The 22,994-nt window shown below is 40.1% G+C and overlaps 1 protein-coding gene across 2 annotated transcripts in view; it reads right to left on the bottom strand.

Annotated features, from left to right (window-relative positions):
- KIT (KIT proto-oncogene, receptor tyrosine kinase) overlaps window positions 1-22,994 on the bottom strand; it is a 97,538-nt gene that overhangs the window by 52,371 nt on the left and 22,173 nt on the right. For both annotated transcript variants that reach the window (XM_043972751.1, XM_043972752.1), the window contains exon 2: window positions 1,931-2,206. In XM_043972751.1, coding sequence (XP_043828686.1) covers window positions 1,931-2,206 — 276 coding nt within the window. The remainder of the gene's footprint in view (window positions 1-1,930; window positions 2,207-22,994) is intronic.

The raw sequence follows: 22,994 nt of genomic DNA, 5'->3' as shown, positions 1-22,994 counted from the left end.
TTAAAACATTTATGCAGAATTCTAGGATTCTTCAGTCTTTTAAAAGTCTGATAATACCAGAAAGAGATTAAATCACTCAAACCCAAATACAGTAATTTCTATATTTCCCTGATAAAAGCCATAGCACAAATTAAGAAAGAAGCTTATCTGATGGAGAACACTTAAAAGAAGTCTCATCAAATGAGATGCTTCTAGACTGTAAGATCCTCAAGGACACAGACTGCCCCCAATTCCCTCTACGTCCTACATCCTGTCATATGACAAATCTATGAAAAACATTTCTGAAAGAAGGGCTAAATGTCATAGAATATTGAAATTATTCCAAATGGTGGTATTTTAATGGAATTGTTTCCAACTTTGAAATTGTCTAGATTGGCATAGGAAAACCTTTCAGGAAGTTAGCTCCAAAGATTTCTTAGTAAATAGGTTTGTTTGTTCACATTAGCACCCTTGGCTAGATCTGAAAGCATGTTTTAGTGCTCCTGTCTCCCACTCAAATACTTAAATTTTCTGATTTGCCAAACTTTGCAAATGTAAAAAAGCTTCAGAAGGGGAGAGAGTCCCACTGAAAACTTTGGGAAAGAAGCTACTTGTGTAACACTATTCTTCCCCTTTCTAGTTACATACTGTTTATATGCAACCACCCTCTCATATCAGATTTTAATTATGTTTTGGAAGAGAGCACTGTCTTACTATAGTGACGAGCTTAAAAAACAATTATTCCAAATGTCAGGTATAGAAATAAATGTCTGCTAGCCTGGTGGGTCCAGGGAATGTGAAAGGCAGATGAGACTGGGGAAAACACTGAGAAAGAATCACATTAGGTAGCACCATTTAATTTCCTGAGTGGCAACAGGTAAGCTTAGGAACACAGGCACAGATTACTCCCTGGTAACACAGGTGGGCTCCATCCCTCCAAATAAGGAGCAAGGTCCTCTTGTCAATGTCACATCCCAAGGAACTTAGGGTATATAGACCCACTTCTAATTTGCCTTTCAACCTTTACAAAGTTCCTCTGTGCAGTTACCACTCACTAGTGTACAGATTCTGGGACAACTCATAAAACAGCACTTCATGAAATGTGAGGTACATGAATGCTAATTATATGATTTATTTTCAGTGCGCCAGGATTCCTTAACAAATCAAATATTTATTAAGCACTTAGACCGTGCAAGGGACATGTGTTTAATTTTACTACAAGCCACAATATTCCCCTGCCTACTCTACTGACCAGTAAGCATCTCCCTTCCCAAACACAGACATAATATGTATGAGTACATGGTAAGTCATTAGATTTGTGGTCAACATTCAGATAGTTTTCTATCTAGGACTGAAATCTTTCCAAGTGTAAGGTTTAGAGTCTAGAACACCATCATGGTGGGATTTTTACCTTGATCAGAAAATGAAAAAACTCAATGATGTTATCTGAGTATGTGAAAACTGCTGCTTCTCAGAAGAGTGATCTCCAGTCAGTCTCTGAAAGGTGCATTTTTTAGGTCTTTAGGGAACTATGGAATGCTCAAAAAAAAGTAGTGATTTTCTAAGTGGAAGAATAAAGACTATTTAAAGGGTAAATAAGACTCCCAAAGGAGTCAAATTTATACTCCAAGAAACGTGTTCGGATGATAGGAAAATTTGATCAGACATACAAGAACATCCTCGTCCTCATTAATAATAACAGTGGGCATTGGTGTGCCATTTTAAGGGCTGTAAAACACTTTCTATACATTAAGAAAGGAGGTAATACTTCATTATCCTTCTAAACTATGACAGAGCAGAAAAGGGGGGAAGAATGCAACCCAATTAAGTGAGAGTTGTGTGCCAGGCGCCTTCTCAAAGCCAGGGACCATTTCCTCCAGAGCTCAAGAGTTCTGTACTTCCTCTAAAACTGAGACCACAGATCTAGAACACGGAAAGCCAACGCATTTACCTTTCACGAATACATAAATGGAACTGCTCAAGCCTTCTTCATTGGTACACGTATATCTGCCTGTATCGTGAGCCTTGGCACTGCTCGTAAGCCATGTTTTTGTAGTTTTGCTGGATTCAAAATGGAGGGGATTCTCAAAAGTCCACTTGACTGGATGAAGATCATCAATACAGGACAACTTAATCTCACTTCCAGAATTCACTGTTAACTGTGATACAGCTGGAAGGATTGATGGTAGAGAATAATTAGCTGGACTGCTAGTAGGTTGAAGATAACCTGCAAAGAGAGGGGAGAAAAAAATCATAATCAAATAGGGATTTTGTTCACACTCATGATTCCTATCTTAGGTGTATCCTCAGAATACAAAGAGGAACACTACCCTTTTGATTTATCACTGAACAGATAGCTTTGTCTAAAGTTGCTAATAAAATACATCCCAAAAAAGTATTTTCTTCTGCAAAAATAATGGGATGATGAGGGTCAGATGATACACAGGCCTGGGCTTGCTGAGCTCTGTGACTTTCTTCAGGTTAAGCATACAGCTGAAGTTGACTCTTTGGATACCTGCCATCACTGAGTAACTAACACATGGAGACTAGACTCGGTGGTGGGTGGTGGGTGGTGGGTGGTATTTTGCCAAAATACTCAATATTTTGGGTTTTTTTCATAGTACCTCTTCATTCAAACTTTCCACTAAAAAAATTGTTTTATCCAAATAAAAGCAAGTATCCTATACATCTAATTTAAATGGAGAAATTTCAAAAGATCCAGGTTTGAATCCTCACCCCACTCATTAGTATTCTTTCAGTCTTGGAGAAGTTACTTAGAATTTTTTTTCCTCAACTGCAAAATGTTCATAATATAAGGTTCTGGTGAAGATCAATGAACTTATAAAGATAGATAGATAGATAGATAGATAGATAGATAGATAGATAGATAGATAGATAGATAGATAGATAGATAGAGCATTGTGTATCCATGAAGCAAATTACAAACGAATTTTAAAAAATATTTATTACACGTTAATATGTGCCAAGAATCAGCAGCAACATTTTCCAAACACTATGCTAAGAGCTAGGGAAACAAAGGGATAATGTGGCATAGTCCTTGCCTTCAAGGAGCTTACTTGGGGAAGACGACAAAGAAAGTTCACCTACAGGGTGGATGGAAAGGTCTGGCAGAAGCAGGATAAATGTCAGGGTTGGGTGTGGTTAATGGTACATCAGCAAATCTCTGTGTGTGTGTGTGTGTGTGTGTGTGTGTGTGTGTGTGTGTGTGTGTGTGTGTGTTTGGGGGAAAGGGGAGGCTGAAAGGCATAAGGCCCAGAGCATAAATTTTTGAAGAGGTGGGTCAGTAAGTGTGCTGATTAGTTTTGCCTGACTACTTGTTATAAAGGAAAAGAGTTCTCCTGGGGGAAATATAATAAGAAAAAAGAATCAACAAAAAAACTTTAAGAAGGAAAAAAAAAAGTCACTCAGAAACGCTGTTGCACGCCGCGTGGTTAAATAAAACACTGATGTCCATTAGACCCCATCTAAATTTGATAGTCAAAATACCTAAACAGAGATGTTGGGATTATATTTAGAAGATCATATGGCATTGAGGAAAATAAAGGCAGACATAGTAAATAAATAACAATAATTCAATTTATTCTTCCCCTGTTAGAAAAAAATATATCAGTCCCTTCTGTAAGGGAACATGGTCATTGATATGGACAGGGCTAAATTCAATACAGGGACTCTTCTAAATAGCTGGAGCTGGTGTATATTCCAGGTAATCCAATTACCTCTTTGCTGAGAGACACTTAAAAGTACATAAATGCATTAAGAATCAGTCAGGTAAATGTGTCTGTTGCTGAGGAGCTCCAAATCAAAAAGTCAACACGTCTGATGGAAAACTCAGCATCGTTCCTTCATTAACAGGGGAGCTGCCATCAATTATTTTCCAGTCACCTCTCTCCCCCAAATCCTAAAAGGCTATTACTATATCTTCTTCCTTTCCAAGGCTATGACTACTACCCAAATCCAGAGTCCACCTCATGCCTAGGCTACTTTCGGACTGTTGTCCATTCTCTACGAAATTCTTCACCCCACCCCCAAAAATCCTTCCTAAATATTGCCACAAAAATTAATCTTCCTGTTTCATGATGTCAGTTCTGTGATGAAAAATTTTCTTTGGTCCCATCCATTACAAGATAAAATTCCTACCGGCCTGGCCTAACATTGAAGGGCCTCAGTCATCTGGTGACAATTAATTTTTTTTCCAAATTGATCAGAGAGAGAAGAATCTACAAAGGAAGAATTTGGTGTGAGAGGGCCTGGCCTTCAACCCCAGCTCGGCTTCCTCTACCTGGGCCTCAGTTTCCCTAGCTATAAAACAAATGAGCTGGTCTAGATGATTTCCAAAGGCCTTTCCAACTCCAAACATGCTATTCTATAACACGGCGCCACGGTATAATCTCACAGTACTTCCACAGGCACCCTTAGTTCTTGACAAAGTGGGCCATTCACCATCCCCAAATCAAGCCTACACCTCCATGCCTTTATTTCCCCAACCAGCAACGCCCTTCAGCTATACCAATCCTATCTCCAAAGTTCAGATCATGGTTTCCTCCATCACTTCAGGCCAGCAGACTCTTCAACACTCACTATCCACAGGATTCATTTAGCACTTTAATCAACGCTCTCCCCCGACTAATCTTTGCTGCTTGACTGCTGCACCTGGGCCTCATCTTATCGACTGCCAAATACCCAAAGGCAAAAACCAGGGGTCACACTACTCTGCAGACCCCAGTGTGTGGACAGCGATCCATCCCAAATAGCAGGTGCTTGAGAATTCCTTGTTTAATGAATAAATAATGAAAAAGGGCAGGAAAGAAGGGCCTCTAAATGCTAGCTGCTCTTCTTATTATTGGTGACCTATCACCAGAATAATATGAATATTCCATGAATAATCATAGGAACTGCCAGGCTAGAAAGAAAATGAAAATAAAGAGTGACTACATGATGAGACCTTTTTAGAGCCCACTGCAAAATTAAAAGACAGTCTTTGTAGCAGCAAGTCTCCGTTCCTACACTGGCAATTAAAAACGACCCCTTTTGTTTGAGAAAATAAATCATCTCTAATCAATTCTCAATTATCTGTGCTAACCAACGAGATGCTCATTCATATCCCACTTTGTAACAGAGTCTGATGTTTGTTCGAGTGAGGGATGCCTTTAGGGTGGAGAGCAGTTCTTCCATCTCACGTATCCATCCTACATGTCCTTTGTCATACCTTAGTTCTAAGGTGCCTTTCAGAGCTCTGAATTAATGAAAAATATGTCCATGAACTCTATGAACTCAGGCCCAGCAAATATGATTTCATGAAGAAGTGGCCTGCAGATGAGAGGGAGAGAAGGACCTCACAGAGCTAGGGGAACTCTCCTTAGCCACCCTCTGGTCTTCAACTTTGCATTTTTGTTTGTTTCCTATTAACAGTGAAAAAAGCAGAACCACAAGAACCCTGCTAACAATAACTATATAGATGAAGACCCCTTTAAAGAGCAACAGGACCAGGGTCAAATACATTGGTGCCAGTTTATTAGTCAGAGTAAACTTTTCCTTCCTGTTAGCAAACTATTCAAGTGTTACTGCCTAAGCCGTCAGTTACAACCCCTCTTTTTTTGTTTCTTTAGTTTTCTTTTCTTCTCAGTTGTCCTGTTTTGCTTAACTCTTTTTGCAAATTATACTTTATAGGTACAGGAAAGTCAGCCTAAATTAGGAATTTGAATAGAAGTTATAAATAATCTTTTTAAACTTTGGTATCACTAAATACTGTCTGTGATCTCTACATTCAGTTCTTCAGAGGCTGGATCTTGTATTTTTCAAATGCAAAGCCTGATGATTGACTGATCTGTCATAAGTGATGTCCCTTTGAAGACACAGATTTTAGTATTTCTTTGGGTTCCTTTGCAGTGTCTAGCAAGGTGCTGGGGCTCATAGAAGGTACCCAGTCAACTTTGGTTTAATGGAAAAAGGGTAGGAGTGTGTATGTAAGACATTATTTGGCTTTCCCCAGCTTAAACATACAGCTGAAGTCACCTCTTTGGAAACATGCCATCACTGATTAACTGACATGTGGGAACCAGACTAGGTTGATGTGGAGTGGGTTCAATTTTGCTGAAATACACAGTATTTGGGCTTTTTTCATAGTATCTCTTGATTCCAACTTTCTTTGCAATTAAAATTATTTTTATTCAAATAAAATCAAGTATCCTACAAACATTTAAGTTAAATGGAGAAGCAGTTTATGTGGAGAAGGAACAATGCACAACAATGAGGAAAAGACCTACAATGAGACAACGAGTCTAATTTGGGGAAGTGAAGAAGGAAGAACTGATTAGATGTGTTAGTATAATAACTAAGGGTGTTAAGGTCTCTAGTTCACCTACCCTTCAGTTCCCATATTGTTCATAGATTTAGAGGTGGAATCGCCCTTAAACCACAAGACGAAATAAAAAGTTGGTGATTTGTACTGCATGAGGTTTTTGGTATACTTTCATATCCCCAGAGGGATGAACCAAACAAACATGAAGTTGGAAAATTTCTCACTGATAAGTGACAACTCACATGAGTTTCTGAAAACCAAAGGATGGTCTTGAAAATAGAACCAAATAGAAGTTTATGAACCCCAGTTCAGTTCAAGTCACTTGTCCACCATCTTTAAAAGCCTATCTATCAGTAAAAGGGCCCACAAAAGTCACACAACCAAAAAAAAAAAATGGCACAAATGAGCCAAATTTAGTTCAGGTTCTACTTTGAAATACATTTTTAGCAATAGATACAACTTCCTAATTATACAAACTAGTTCAATTATATTTCTAGAGTAAAAAACAAACCATACCACTGGGAAAGATAATGGCTCATGTTCTTAAGAGATTTTGGATATGAAAACCTTAAATTCTTAAACAGTTGCATATAATTTTATGTTCATATACATACCTTTCTTGTTCTCTATATATTGAAATGTTGATGTTTGTTAATTATTGTTAAATTAAATTTGAAGTAAATTTAAAAGAACTGCAAACATTTTTAAAAGATAGGAGGGGCAGCTAGGTGGCGCAGTGGATAGAGCACCGGCTCTGGATTCAGGAGGACCTGAGTTCAAATCCGGCCTCAGACACTTAACACTTACTAGCTGTGTGACCCTGGGCAAGTCACTTAACCCCAATTGCCTCACCAAAAAAAAAAAAAAAAAAAAAAAAAGGTACTAGGAAAACTACTGGATTTTGGATCCAAATCTTACTACTGGACTTTGGATCCAAAAGAATTTCCGGTCAATTCTTTGGTCAAATTACATTTTTCAAGGACTCAACACCTAGATGGCACAATGGATTGTGGCACATTGGGCAAATTCTGCCCCAGACACTCACTAGATGAGAGAGTCTGAATCACTTAACCTCAAGTCACTGAACTTCTTAGAGCCTGTTTCCATTTGTAAAATGGGTGGGGGATTGATTTCCTTGCCTTGTAGGTACCTTCCAGCTCTAAATCGATGATCCCTTGATCCTAAATCTAATTCGAACTCCTTTGCCTAGCATTTAAATCTCTGGCACCTCTTTGCTACCTCAACTTCATTCCATCACCCTCCTCCCACCATTTTACACCAGACAGATTGGACTACTCTGTCCTTCAAACACTTTGCGGTTTCCTCCCTCCGGGTTTTTGTTCACACTGTGCTATGAGCCTGACATGATATCCCAACTCGCCATTCTCAAGAAGTGTCCCAAGTTCTTGAACAACAGCATCCTGAATAGGGGAGGGATGATGTCAAGTTCTGGGAGAGTTTGGGAACCAGCCTTCTAGAGAGAAAGGGCAAAGTCCTAAACACTCCCTTGAGAAGAAGACCCCAGTACTCCAAGCTACTCTATGGAGGACAAAAAGAGAAGAACTTTGCCCTCCCCCACTACCAGGAGAGCAAATCCAACCTAGCTTAGCTTACTACATGGAAGAGCCCAAGTCCCTAGGGTACCACCCCAGGACTGAAGCCCTGGGTGCCATGAATGTGTTATCTTCTAGAGGCCCCTGACTCAAAATATGAGGTCCAATGTAGAAGGAGGAGGGAATCTATATTGAAATTGTTTGACATTTAAAGCCCTTAATATTCTGGTTTCAATCTCATTTTCTAAGTCTATTTCACATTTCTGGACTCCCTCCCAGACAAAACATGGAATAACAGGAAGAGCATTGCCTTTAGGAGTCAAGAGGACATGGATTCAAATCCTATCTCTGACATGACTTGTGTGACCTTGGGCAAGTCACTTTCTTAACCTGTCAAAGCTGGGGCGGCTAGGTGGTGCAGTGGATAAAGCACCGGCCCTGGAGTCAGGAGTACCTGAGTTCAAATCCGGCCTCAGACACTTAACACTTACTAGCTGTGTGACTCTGGGCAAGTCACTTAACCCCAATTGCCTCACTAAAAAAAAAAAAAAATATATATATACCAAAAATATATACTTAACCTGTCAAAGCTTCAGTTTCCTTTTTTATAAAAGGACATATTAGATGACAGCTGAAGTCTCTTTTCCTGCTCTAGGTTTAAGATCCTATGATCCTATTTGCTGTTCCTAGAACTTAGAATTCTCTCTCCTGTGCTTTTGTGTCCCAGTAAAACCACACCCCCTCCCCTACTCCAAGCCTGGAATGATCCCCCTCCAAATCTCATCCTCTTGAAATCTCTAGTTCTCTTTAAGGCTGACCTCAAATTCGAAGTCCTTCACAAGGCCCTTCCTGATTCCCCCTCCCTAACACATCCTGTAAATCATTTTATATTAACTTCATATGTATTTTTCATTGACTTATACATTACAAGTTTCCCCACTTTGTAGATTTAAAGGTCCTTCCAGAAAGAAATGGTTTTCCATTTTGTCTTGTGTGTGCAACCCAGCACCTGGGCCCGAGCTCTCTACCAAGAGTAGGTACTCGATTATAGAATGGAAACAACCAGAAGACAATGATTTATCTCATTTGTGTGGCTGCATCCCCATTGCCTAATAATGCATAGCACTTAGTAGGCTCTCAATAATACTTTCACTACCCAACTCAGGAGCATTGTAAGGAAACTGTTTAGCAAACTATAAAGTATATACCTGAACTGTTTATTATTCCTATAATCCAGAGGCGATAATTTGATAGTTCTGCTATGCCTAAGCAGTTCTGAACTCTGTGCTGCTGCAAATAGGAATTTCTGGGCAAAATAGCGTATGACAGAACCTTCATTAGACAGATTAAGGTCCTTATCTGGTTCAAACACAACGTCATTAAAACACACATAAGCCCATGCGATGAGACCTGTAATAAATGCAAGTCTGTCAGACTGATGCTATCTCATCTTCTTCTTAATCTTGTTTATGGGGCCATTCATTTTTTTATATAAGAAAAAAAATCTTCCTTATTCAATACTGTTTCCCATGCATCCCAAAGCAAACACAAATCAGAGAACTGAGGTTATCCAAACAGAATCATGGCAAGAGTGTTTGCATCAATTTCCCAGCCAAGAAAGACTATCTGGTGCTCTGATCTCAAAGCCCACCCGTGTCCATCGTTAGCATGCTGTTCATGCTGAAGTCCCATCACGGCCTTCTAAATTTTATGGAATTGTACACCCTGGCTTTTCATAGCTTGATGAAGGTCCTCTTACTACAAAACAATGAGCATCTACATGATCATGAAAGAGAGACTCCAAGGGGGGAGGGAGGAGAAGACAGACCAGCCACCACACATTCCTTGGTAAACACAAATTTAAAGGAAAGATCCAATGCAATCCAAGAAGCATTTATTTGTTTTCCTTATTTGACTTTATTTATTTGGGGCTGGGGTGGAGAATGGGACCAAGCATTTATATAGGGCCTACTCTCTGCCAGGGATCGGTAAGCTCATTTACAAATATTACCAAGAAGCATTTATTCAGCACCTACTACATTCCAGGCACTGAGCTAGGTACTAGGCATATAAATACAAACATTGTTAAGACAGAAGTTCTCAAAGGCTTCTCTGTGTCATGGACCCTTTGGACAATTGAGTGAAGGCTATGGAGCCTTCAAAATAATGTTTTTAAATAATTGAAGGAAAATGCTAAAATTTTAGAGGTTAGTGAAAAATGAAGGTCTATTTTTTTCCCATGCAAGTTCACAGACCTCCTGAAATCTATCAACAGAACCCCCCCCCAACCTCGGGGACCCATGTATGGGAAGTTAAACGCTCCTGTACCAGACAGACATACCAGGTAAGGCTGTTTAATTTACATCTTTGTACGGACAACACCTAGCACAGTGCCTGGCACATTTTTGTCATTTTTCAGTCGATTCCGACTCGTCATGGCCCCATTTGGAGTCTTCTTGGCAAGGATACTGGAGTGGTTTGCTATTTCCTTCTCCAGCTTATTTTACAGATAAGGAAACTGAGGCAAACAGGGTGAAGTGCCTTGCCCAAGGTCACACAGATAGTAAGTGTCTGAGGCTGGATTTGAACTCAGGGAGACAAATCTTCCTAAGTCCAGGCCCGGTGCTCTATCCACTGCACCACCTCTCTGCCCTGGCCACAGAGAACAGGTCATCTTTCATCTCAGTCAGTACCACTGCATGAGTCATATGCCACATCTGGAAGGTATTCCTATCTCTACTTCCCAGAATCCCCTAGTCTCCTTCAAAGCTCACCTCAAGTGCCACTTGAGAAAAGGAGGAGGAAAGAATAAGCATTTATATAGCACCTACCAAGAACTAGGCTTTGTGCTGAACACATTTGGAAATAAGTATCATTCATTTTATCTTCACAACACCCCTGCAAGGTAGGTGCTATGATTATTCCCATTTTACAAGTGAGGAAACTGAGGTTAAGTGGTTTGCCCAGGGTCACACAGCCCCTAAGTGTCTGAGGCTGAATTTAAACTCAGGTGTTCCTGACTCTAGCTGCCTCTTATTTCCTGATATGATTGATCCTCTACCCCTTCCTATTTCCTTATTCCATAAACTACCTTGCTTTTATTTTGAAAGAACTTACATATGTGCATATTGTATTCCCCCAATAAAAACTAAGCTTCTCCAGGGAAAGTACTGACTACTAACTTTTGCCTTTCTATCTCCAGCACATAGCAAAATGCCAGCATGCAGTCAGCACTTAATAAATGCTTGTGGGTAGACATTGATTGCTGTAATTGTTTTTACATCTTCTCAGGTTACATTCGCCACAGTGGATGGATACAAAAAAACTTAAGACTAGGAACTGCTTTGAGGGCTGATGTTTCATAGCTCAGGCAAAAAGTTCATCAAATATGGGGGGCGGGAAGGAGACAGAGCCTCAACTTTAAAAGAAAACCTTTGATTTGCTTTGAGAAGTAGAAACATCTTGGTTTCTAAAGGATAACTTACAGATTTGGGAAGCCATCCTCTGAACTAGCTTTTTGGATGGCAAACTACCAACAAGGTAGATTTGCTTTTGGCCACGAACACTCACAATGGGAAAGGGGGAGCCTGGGTCCCAAAGACCTGGAAGAATCCCTAGCCATTCAGGACTGACTTCTTTAACGGAGCATCTGGCAAGATTGAAAAATCAGCTTCTTATATTCTATAAAGTCGGCTACATGGAAATATACAGCTCAGTCTGCAAGTTGAAAGATGAAACATTTTACTGCTTCTTTTGGGGGGGGGCGGGGCTCTGTCATCACCTAGCTGCATATGCATCACTTGTAGCATGCACTTCATAGGTAACTGAGGCTCCTATCTAGCAAAGAGCCTACTTAAGAGGAGAAGGGAGCAAAAAGGAGGGAGAAAAAGAAGAAGAAGCCGGTGTTTAAAGGAAGTAGCACTTCCCCTTTCAATGTTCTGATCTCAAAGGAAGATATGGTGAGGAAACTGAATACTGACATTATGAAACAAGTCTTTCAGGTTTCAGAAAAGGTATGCTTGTAATCACACAACATAAAATTCACCTGAAGACCACAGCCGACTCTCAATGTGGCAACATGGATCCATCCCTAGAATTGGAAGCCTAAATTTTCTCCTTTCTATGTCTTTCCTCCAAATGGTCCCCTGGAGCTACAACTGTAGATATTTATATTCCTGTAGGGTTATTTTTTTTAATTTCTGGGAAGCCCTTATTGAAATCAAAACTGGATGATAAGAAAGGATGACTATGGCTTTGGAGGCCTTCTGAACAAGGAGGTTCCCCCCCCCACCCTTGCCACCTAGGAAGCTGATGGGACAACAAGTTACTGACTTCTCTCTAAATGTCAATGCCCCTGGTCTTTCCAAGTGAAGTTAAAAACACATTGAAGGCTTCTAAAGAACAGCAGTGGGGATGGCTTTGAGGATACCTCCTAATGCAAAAGGGGTGTCTGGACCCAGAAACACAAATAAGAGGCCCATTAATTTATGTGCCTGTTCTCAATAGGTCCCCACAGCCTGTGTGTCTCATGAAGTGTGTCTTTGGCTGCTTCCTTCCAGGAACAGATGGATTTCAGCAAGATCCTGTAAACGGACCCGGTGAACATAAACTGCTTTCTTGCTGGCATTTTCCAGAGCACATGTGGCACTCATTGGGAAGCAAATGATGGGAGGAGGAGAGCATTTGTAAATTAACCGACCACCAGGCTTGTTTTCTCTCAAAAGAAAATAGAGAGCCTTAAGCAAAAGTGAAATGTGGATTCTCCACAGACTCAGGGGCCTGAAATCACTTTGATTAAGACAATGGAACTTTGCTAAACTTAATCACTCTCCCCACATCCCCAAAACATACTCAATAAATTGATTCTTGTTTACTCAACAGCATCAGAAGGGACATCAAAGTATTCAGGTTCATCTTACACCAATGGTGTCAAAATCAAATAGAAATAGGGCTGCTAAAGCTGACATTAAAAAGCCTGCAAGACTGATCCAACCATTCTGGAGAGCAATTTGGAACTATGCCCAAAGGGCTATGAGGCTGTGCATACCCTTTGACCCAGTAGTACTAGGTCTCTATCCCAAAGAGATCATAAAAAAGAGAAAAGGACCCACGTGTACAAAAATATTCATAGCAGTTCTCTTTGTGGTGGCAAAGAACTGGAAATCAAGGAAATGCCCATCAATTGGGGAATGCCTGAACAAGTTGTAGTATATGAATGTAATGGAATACTATTGTGCTATAAGAAATGATAAGCAGGCAGATTTCAGAAAAACCTGGAAAGATTTAAGTGGACTGATGCTGAGTGAAGTGAGCAGAACCAGGATAACTTGTACACATTAACAGCAAGATTGTGTGATGATCAACTGTGATAGACTTAGCTCTTCTCAGCAGTAAAATGATCCAAGACAATTCCAAAGGACTCATGATGGAAAATTCTCTCCACATACAGAAAAAAGAACTGTGGAATCTGGATGCAGAGTGAACCATGTTGTTTCTACTTTTTTTTTTCTTTTTTGATGTTTTTCCCTTTTGATCTGATTCTTCTTTCACAAGATGACTAATGCAGAAATATGTTTAATGTGATTGTACATATACAACCTATATCAGATTGCTTTCTGTTTTGGGGAGGGGGGAGGGAAGAGAAGGAGGGAGAAAAATTTGGAACTCAAAATCTTATACAAACAAATGTTGAAAACTATCTTTACATGTAACAGGAACATAATAAAATACTTTTATGATTAAAAAATGCCTGCAAGTTGCATATTGACTTAGAAAACTACAAATTAACATTTATCTATGTTTTACTGTAATTTTGTTAAATACTTCCCAATTACATTTTAATCTGGTTTGGGCCCCAGGTTTGACACCTTTGGTTTAAAGGGCTAAAAATTTCTTACAGACCAAGAACCTTTAAAAACAACAACAAAAACCAACTAGCAATTCTTAAGGCAAACTTTTATTTCAGGACCTATGATGACCTGCATTTTTGAACTGACCAAAAACCCCTCTGTGGCTCCCAGCCTTCACCAGAATAAATAAAGACTCTCTGACTTCCCTGCAAAATAACTGCTAGAGTTTATATTTAGCTTAGGTACTTATCTATGTTATCTTCCACCTTAATGGTTAAGCCAGTCCATTGCAATGGTGAAAACCCTTAAAATCCAGGCCTTAAATAGGTCTGACAGATTAGGAAAATGGTTCTTTTCCCTATCTCCTATTTTTTGGTTAGACAGTACATTTTTTCCATTCTATGTCATTTTCCAAATGACACCATTTTCACAGCAATAATGCAGCTGTCCACGAGGAAAATAAAAACAAAGGCAGAGGGGCCTGTTTCATTGGGGAGGCTGGGGAGGGCAGGTATTTTCTAAGTTGTAAGCAGCTGTTTTTGCCCTCCGCAGCTTTTTTGCCTCTGGACAACGCCCAATGCCCCTAGCGAGACCAGCCTAGTGGAAAGACTGGATCAGGTCCGTTGCCAGTGTTAAGGGGCTGCTGTTTATCTGCTGCTCCTGCCTAGTTCTCCAGATTGTCGAACCAATCAAATAAGGAACAAAGGGATTCTTAGTGTTAAAAGGCCTTACTCAAGTTCAAGTTCTGGCATGTACAGATAAGTTTAGAGCTGGAGAAGTCCCTTCCAGGTCATCCATTCCAAATGCCTCATTTGACAGGAGCAAACTGAGGCCAGGAGAGGTCCAGTGACTTGACCAAAGTCTCTGGCTAGAGGCTGAATTCCACTTGAAGTCTTCTGATGCCAAATTCAGTGGCATTCTCTCCAGCGCCTCAAAAATTTCAAGTTTGAGACAAGTGCCCAGAAGGCAGTGTATGTTTGATGCATGTTATAGAGCAGATTTTCATGGAGAGATTGATTATATGTAAACCTAATTCCAAAAGTAAAATTTTAGTCTCAGGGGAAAGGTACAAACATCAGTAAGTAGCTTAACTCTAGGGATGCTAGTAAAAACTGCCTTGTGTATATACTCTTTTTTTTTTTTTTAGTGAGGCAATTGGGGTTAAGTGACTTGCCCAGGGTCACACAGCTAGTAAGTGTTAAGTGTCTGAGGCTGGATTTGAACTCAGGAACTCCTGAATCCAGGGCCGGTGCTTCATCCACTGCGCCACCTAGCTGCCCCCGTGTATATACTCTTGAACAATATTGGAAGATAGTTCTTCCATTGACAGTTTTAAATATAATAATTCTTTTTATTTAATTCCTAGCTGCTATATTCTTTAGAGGTCATTAGCACTACAAAAGAAATTTACTTTGACAAAGAGAGAGAGAGAGAGAGAGAGAGAGAGAGAGAGAGAGAGAGAAAGAGAGAGACATAAACTATGGTCATGATTAGTTTTGTTCCAAAGAACATTCCTCCTCCAAATACACTGTTGGTAAACATTCAGGGTCAACATAGGCATGGCCAACTATTAGCAACTTTACTAACACCATGCAAAATTCATCATAATTTGGTCAACAATCCTGATCTGAGAATCCAAACTTGGTCTCTGCTTCACAAGGAGAGATGGACGACTGCCTGGACCACAGAGAGGCCTGGTGGCAGTGGAAAGCAAACTAGATTTTAAGTGGGCTGTGTCACACTTACCTGCATGACCCTGACCAAGGTCATTTCACCTTTCTGTGCCTATTCCCTCATCCATACAATGAGGAAGTCTGCTGTCGAAAGCTCAAAGGTCTCTTCTAGCTCTTGGTTTATGCCCCTGTGATATCCAAACCAAGAAATTTCCTTTCATGTGTGCCATCCTTACATACCAAATTACTGATTCATGTTCTGGTGAGAAGAGGCGACCAGGGTGGTCCCAGCCCCCCTCCTTGTGGGAGGCAGAATGATGGGGAAGAAGTCCATATTGCTATCTATGACTGAAAGGCTGATTCTTTACATAGCCTTTGGGTGCCCCCCTCTCTGTTTTAGGCTTCCCTAGAGTTCAACCAGTCTGTGGTTCCTTTTGCTCTCATTCAGTTCAAAACTTCCTGTCTAACCTTTGCTTCCTTTCCAAGTTCATGGGCCCCAAAATGGTGGTGGTAAGAACGAAAATTTCTATGAGCTCTGGGAGCAGGGGGAGGAAGGTCCTGGGCAAGGTGGCCAAAGGACATCTTTCAACAGTAACAGAATTTCAGGTTTGGAGGGGACCACCTAATCCAAAAAATACCCCCCAAATAATCTCCAACACAATGTAACCGACAAGTCATCAGCTAACCTTTGCTTGAAAAGCCTTCAATGAGGGAAAACTCACCACACCTGTCCCCAGGCAGCTCCTTCCATTTTGGGGTAGCTCTAATCATTGGGAAATTTTTCCTTGAATCAAATTTAAGTCTGCTCCTTTGCAATTTCCCCCCATTGTGCCTAGTTTTCTTTGCCCATGTTAATTGAACTAAACAAATTGAATCCCTCCTCCACATGATAGAGTTTCAAGTACTTGAAAACACTATTACGTCTCCCCCCCCCATCCCCCCCCCCCCCCCCCCCCCCCGCCAAGTCTTAGCTTCTTCTGGCTAAACATCTCCAATCCCTTCCATACATCCTCAGATGGCATAGTCTCAGATGGCACTAGACAGCAACTGTCACAAGAACATGGAAAGGGTATATTGGTGATAACTAGCCAACATGCCGCTGAAAATCGAGCCATGTGCCAACTTGAAGCAAGCGTGACATCAGCTGCCAACTGGCTGGAAGAATAGCTAATGGTTAGAGGAAGCACTCTGACTCTCACACCCTATATCACAACTGGTTCCAGGCCCTGGGACCAAATGAATTATCGTGTATAAAGTGCTTCACCAACTCTAAGGAGTCATAAATTCGAACTATTGGTTGTTGTTTGTCCTTCCTTTTCAAAGAAGACCAATGACATCACAGGGTGGTGTCTTGACTTGGTGAATTGGACTTAGCCGAGGCAGGGCTGTCCAAAGTCATGTGCCTCATTCTCCCTTCCAAAGTCATCAAAGTCCAGTGACGAGAAAAAAGTCAACACCACTGGCAGATTTGGCCCAGAATCCAGTAGATGACCTTTGGTGGCATCTTTGACAGCTGACTAAATGCTACACGCTTTATAATGCTTGCTTCAGCTGCCATTGAGACAGATTGCTCTTGTCCACCCATTCTGCCAGGGGAAGTCTTCACATGCTTGGGGTAAACGCCCCCTGATTGATTGACAGGTTTGAGGTCTGTCAGTTACCCTCAACCTGGTTTAGCCCAAGACCATTTTGGGGGGAAGGGGAGGGGAGAGGAGGTGTTGAGCATGCTACAGCTTCTTGGAGCCACCGGTGAGAGTTGGGTGACAGGGGGACACCAAAGGTGGATAAGCAGTTCTGAAAAGGGATCAGTAAACCCTCATACCAGAGGGGCTAATCCTCCTTGAACACTCCAAATACCCCTAGGCTATTGGTATTATTATTATTATTATTATTATTATTATCCCTATTACACTACAAAAAAACAACAAACATTACAAAGTCTCCTCAACACTCCAATTAAAAGGGAACACCTACCTCTCCCTTCCATCCCCATTTTTGGCAGAAGGAACAGAAGATATCTAGTTAGACATGCCCTGAAAAGAAGCCATATGGGTAAGACACAAAAAGCCATCCAGAAACAAAGAGTCTTTATGATTTGGAGGCTAAATGACCTTGATCTTAAATAAGTTGAGGATTCTAAGTATACACTGATGCCTTTTTCCAGTATACCATGGCATGAGCCAAGCTAACGCTGGGAAGGGCGACTAAGTGGCACAGATAGAGGTTCACAGAAGGTAAAATGGAAAATGCTGGTTATATGAAATTTAAAAGGTTTTGCACTAACAAAACCAATGTAGCTAAAATTAGATAGTTAGGTGATATGGGGGGGCGGGGGGGTCCTTTGCCACAAGTTTCTCTGATGAAGGCCTCATTTTTCAAATATACAGGGATCTGATTCAAATTTGTACAAATGACAGCTATTCCCCAGTTGATAAATGGTCAAAGGATACAAACAGACATTTTTTCAGAGGAACAAATTCAAATTTTCTATAGCAATCTGAAAAGATGTTCTATGTCCCTAATAATTAGAGAAATGCAGATTAAAACAGCTGGGAAACCACCTCACACACATTAGACCAGCAAAGTTGAAAAAAAAGGAAAATAACATGCTGAAATGGCTGTGGAAAAACAGGTGCATTAATGTACCGTTGGTGTAGCTGTGAACTGGCATGTCCATTCTTGAAAGCAACTTATACCAAAAAACTAATAAATGGGCATGCTTTTTGACCCAGCAATATTGCTACTAGATCTATACCCCCCAAAAAAATCAAAGGAAAAGGTCCATCTGTAAATAATTATAAGCTGCTTTTTTGTGAAGGCAAAAAATTTAAAACTGAGTTTCCATCAACTGGGGAATGATTAAACAAGTTATGATAGATTTTTAAAATAAAAAAGAAATGTTTATGGAATCAAACTGGTAAGTTCTATTCTATCCTAACCTACCCTACCCATTCTATACTAGATAAAATCTTGTTAGATGCACTTCCAAATATAAGCAGCCCTATTCTCAATAATTCTATATCATATCTTCCCTTTGTCAAAGAAAACCCAGAAGTGAAATCTAAAGACATTGAAACCACAGCAAGAAGATCAAAAGAAAGAGGAAGTGGATGCTAGAATCGAGCAACAAAAAAAAAAAAAACTGGCCATGGCAGAGAGAGAGACTTAGGGACCAGCAGCTGGATAGCTAGTCTTAAATTAACCTAGGCAGAGTTTTTTTAGTTCATCAGCAATCTGTTCAACAGACATTAGGCAATTAAATTATACCTATCCAAACGTTTTAGGGGAAAGGGTTGTTGGCTTTTTTCATTTTTTTCCAAATATGAAGCAATAATCTGGGAGTAGGACAAGAATGAATAACTCAGGGGCAGCTAGGTGGCGCAGTGGATAGAGTACCAGCCCTGGATTCGGGAGGACCCAAGTTCAAAGCCAGCCTCAGACACTTGACACTTACTAGCTGTGTGACCCTGGGCAAGCCACTTAACCCTCATTGCCCTGCAAAAAAAAAAAAAAGAATGAATAACTCAAGGAAAACAGCCTTGTGATTCTATGAATGCAAACATCATACTCAAGATACTCTCTTCCCACTTGATACCTGAAACCATCCTCTTACTCTACAGGGAAGGAGACCACATTTTTGGAATTTTCAAAATTACCACATACCCTTTAATAGTCAAAGGAAGTAAAATTCAGATAAGCAAACTCTCAAAAAAGCCTTATGGTCTCAAAGCTTTGTCACTCAGATGGACACAGGAGAGAGGTAAGTGCATTACAGAATTATTACACATTGTACGCAGTCTGACCTCAAGGGTATTAGGCATCTTACTCAGGGACTTGGCAAGGCAGGCTTTTAAAAAAATTAAAACCCTAGTACACAACAAGCAGACTACCTAACAGGGTAAAAAGAACACTGGATCTGGAGTCAAGAGGGCCTGAGTTCCAAACCTGACTGCACCACTCACTTCCTGTGTGACCTTGGGTAATTCACTTAAAATCTCCTAATGTAGGGGCAGCTAGGTGGTGCAGTGGATAGAGCACCGGCCCTGGATTCAGGAGGACCTGAGTTCAAATCTGGCCTCAGACACTTGACACTTACTAGCTGTGTGACCCTGGGCAAGTCACTTAACCCTCATTGCCCCACAAAAAAATTAAATCAAATCAAATCAAATTTCCTAATGTCCTTTGTAAAATGGACTCCATGACCTCTCTAAGATCCATTTCGCCTCTCTATCTATATAGTCTAATAAGCCTAATGTTCTGGCCTTCCTGCTGACCAATGCCCCTTGCCTATAAGAATCAGGCATCTACCGAAAGGAACTGTAACAAGAAAAATTTCAAGAATGTGGTTCAAACTTTGCCAGGGTTCTGTATCTTGGAAGTTAATGCAAACCTGCAAAAACAGATTTTCTTTAGTGAGCAAATCTGCCTGGCTTTTACACCTAGAATTTGGCCTAACACTGGGTCTCCCTGACAAACCCTGGCAACTCCACACACGGGCACAGATTTCTCAATTCCCCAAGCTTTCAAAAGTGTAAAATTTTGCAGCGTTCACCAGCCATAGCTACCGTGCTTCAAGCAGTGACACTAGATCACAAATGAAACTTCTCATGCACATCTGAACTAAATCTGGTTAGATATATCCCATGTCCTAAAATTCAATCAAGGCTTCTTAGAAGTCGCGCTCAGGAAACACACCTCTGTGCGTTGATCTAAAGCACTAAATCAGCTGCATGGACAAGCGTCTTAAAACACTTACTAAAATATCAGCCCTTTCATTAGTTAAGAAACTAGTCTTATGTTTTATTTTTTTTAACCAGATTTCTAAACTGCTAGTCAGAAAATAACCGCCCCCATAACTTCATTTTGTAGCCATTCTCCATTTGAATAAACAGAGTAGAAAATAATTGGATCAAAACAATTAAATTGTTTTAAAAGCCCACACTAATGGACAAAATTAGCTTATTCAAATTTGTTTCTGCATTTATCAGAACCCTTGCTGGTCAATTTGCTTAATAGGTTTTCACTTTTCTCTTAAATTTTTCTTTGGTTACAATCACTCAAAAAAAAATAAAACAAAAACAAACAAAAACAAACACATTAAACCTGCTTCCATTTTCAAAAAAAAAATCATTAATGATCAGCACAGGTTTGAAATTGCTTCCTCTCAATCTCTTTGTAGAAAACAAAAATAAATCATTTCTGTAAGAACTCTATTATCATCCTCTATTTTCACAGATAAGAAAATGTTTCCAATCTATTCCTCAAGAAAGCTTTGCTTTTTTTTCATTCTATGGCTTTAGAATAATGGACATTCCTAAGAGGGGGGAAAAGGCCCATTCCAAAATTGTAGCCTTTTACTATATAATTTAAATCAATGACCAGTTGGAGGAGACTCAATTGAGGAAGGAAATTTAGTATTTTTGGAAATCTGAATTAATATTATGTCAAGCCCTGGCAGTATTTTTATCAAATGACTATAATTAGAGATATGCAAATTTTTTCTCCCTGACAAAAGCCAAGGGAGGGAAAAAAAGCACCTAATTGAGTAATGATGTTATCCTTGTTAGGCAATATTAAAAACATACATGTGGGCTCAGTACTTTTAAATCTGGGAAATATCCTTGTCTTTAACAGAACTCAAAGAGCATTACTCTAAACCAATCCCCCAGCAGCACAATCATTCACAAATCCGTTAGAAGCAACTGGTTCCAAACAGCCTTTATGATGTCTAGCTCAATCAGTCAGTAACAACTTTTCAATAATAATGATAACAACAATAATAACTCTGAGACTTGCAAAAAGCATTCATTCCTTACCGTAACCCTGAGAAATAGGCACCATTATTATCCTCATTCTATTTTTTTTTTGGTAGGGTAATGAGGGTTAAGTGACTTTCCCAGGATCACACAGCTAGTAAGTGTCAAGTGTCTGAGGTCTGATTTGAACTCAGGTCCTCCTGAATCCAGGGCCAGTGCTTTATCTACTACACTACCTAGCTGCCCCCTATTTGCCCTCATTCTAAAATAAGAAAACAGGGGCTGAGGTCATACAGATGGTAAGTATCTGGGGGCAGAATTGAAACTCAGGACTTCCTGATACTTCACCATGAACTAGACACTGTGGCTACAAATACAAAAGACAAATATCCCTGCCCTCAAAAGGCTTATATTTTGCTACACATGTCTGACATATTCACAGATAAGTAAACACAGGGAATACACAAATTACATAGAAAGGGCAACAACTAATTGGGGGAATCCAGAAAAGTCTCTTCAGCAATATAGCCTTGAAGGGAGGGGTGAGGGTTCCAAAAAATGGAGAGGACACAAGAGGGCGTTCCAGGTAAGGAAGCGACCCTATTTGAGGGAGTAATACACAACCATCCTGGAAAAGACAGGCTGGTGCAAGACTGTGAAGGCCTTTAAATGCCAAAAGAGAATATGCATTTCTTATCCCAGAGCCAACCGGGGCCTGTAGACAAGGTGACAGATGATTATCACAGGGAGCAACAAGCTTAGAAAGTCAATGCCAGGCAGTCTGAAGTGCTGTGTGTGAGGGGGGTTGGTCGTTTTCCTTTCTTCACTGTTTAACATTTTATCATTTTCAAATTCTCATCTATCATTTCTTCTTTAATAGCTTCCTTAGCATAAAGACGGCTGTCATTGATCAAGTTTTCAAGATGGTGCAGAAAGCTGAGTCTGGGCTCAACCCAGAGAGCTCAGTACTGTGACCTTGAGGAAGGCCCTTAGACCTGCCTACCTGAGGGAGGAAAAGAAGAGATCAATTGATCAAACTAAAGGATCTCTAAGGCCCCTTCATTACAGAAACTTCATTCAGTTCCAGAAGAGCTGCTGGCTTGTAACTATATTTGGCAGAGTAAAGGTTGTCAGGCCACACCCACACCTTCAATTCAATCTATGACTATCTGCTATCTGGAAATCAGACATCTGAAGTCAGGGGACCTGGGGCCAGATCTCAGCTCTTCTGCAAGCTAGATGAACATGTTTCACCTGTTTAGGCCTTAAGTTTCCTTATCTATAAATTGGTCCTGAAGGGTAACTCCTTCCAGCTCTCAATTCTATGTGCCCTTATTTTCAGATGATCCTGCCTTCCTCTGAGATCTATAACCCTAAAACTTTATGAAATGATGAATTTAACAAAAAAATTATACTTTTAAATAAAAAATGTCATCCTACTTTTTTCTTTGCTTTGTATATATGCGTATATGTTTGTGTGCATGCATATGGTACATATATACACACATATATGTATATATATAAACATGTGTATATATACACACCTATACCAACACACATATACACTGAGTAAACTAAAACAGCTTGGTCCTCCTTGGTGTTAACCTGTCTCATATTAGCTCAGAGATGTTACTGGAAGATACAAAGATGTGGGTTAGAAAAGGAGTTTTAAACCTGGCATGTGTTTTAAATATAAGTGGGTGGATGAATGGATGGATGGATGGATGGATGGATAATTGCTTTTCAATATAATTGTTTTCCTTTGTAATCTTCATCAATTTTGGTTTATGCAGTTAAAAACACTATTCTGGGTGATGCAGTAGATAAAGCACCAGCCCTGGATTTCAGGAGGTCCTGAGTTCAAA

The sequence above is a fragment of the Dromiciops gliroides genome, chromosome 6 (assembly GCF_019393635.1).
Source record: "Dromiciops gliroides isolate mDroGli1 chromosome 6, mDroGli1.pri, whole genome shotgun sequence".
In the NCBI taxonomy this organism is placed as follows: Eukaryota; Metazoa; Chordata; class Mammalia; order Microbiotheria; family Microbiotheriidae; genus Dromiciops; species Dromiciops gliroides.
This window is presented reverse-complemented; position numbering and strand designations above follow the sequence as displayed.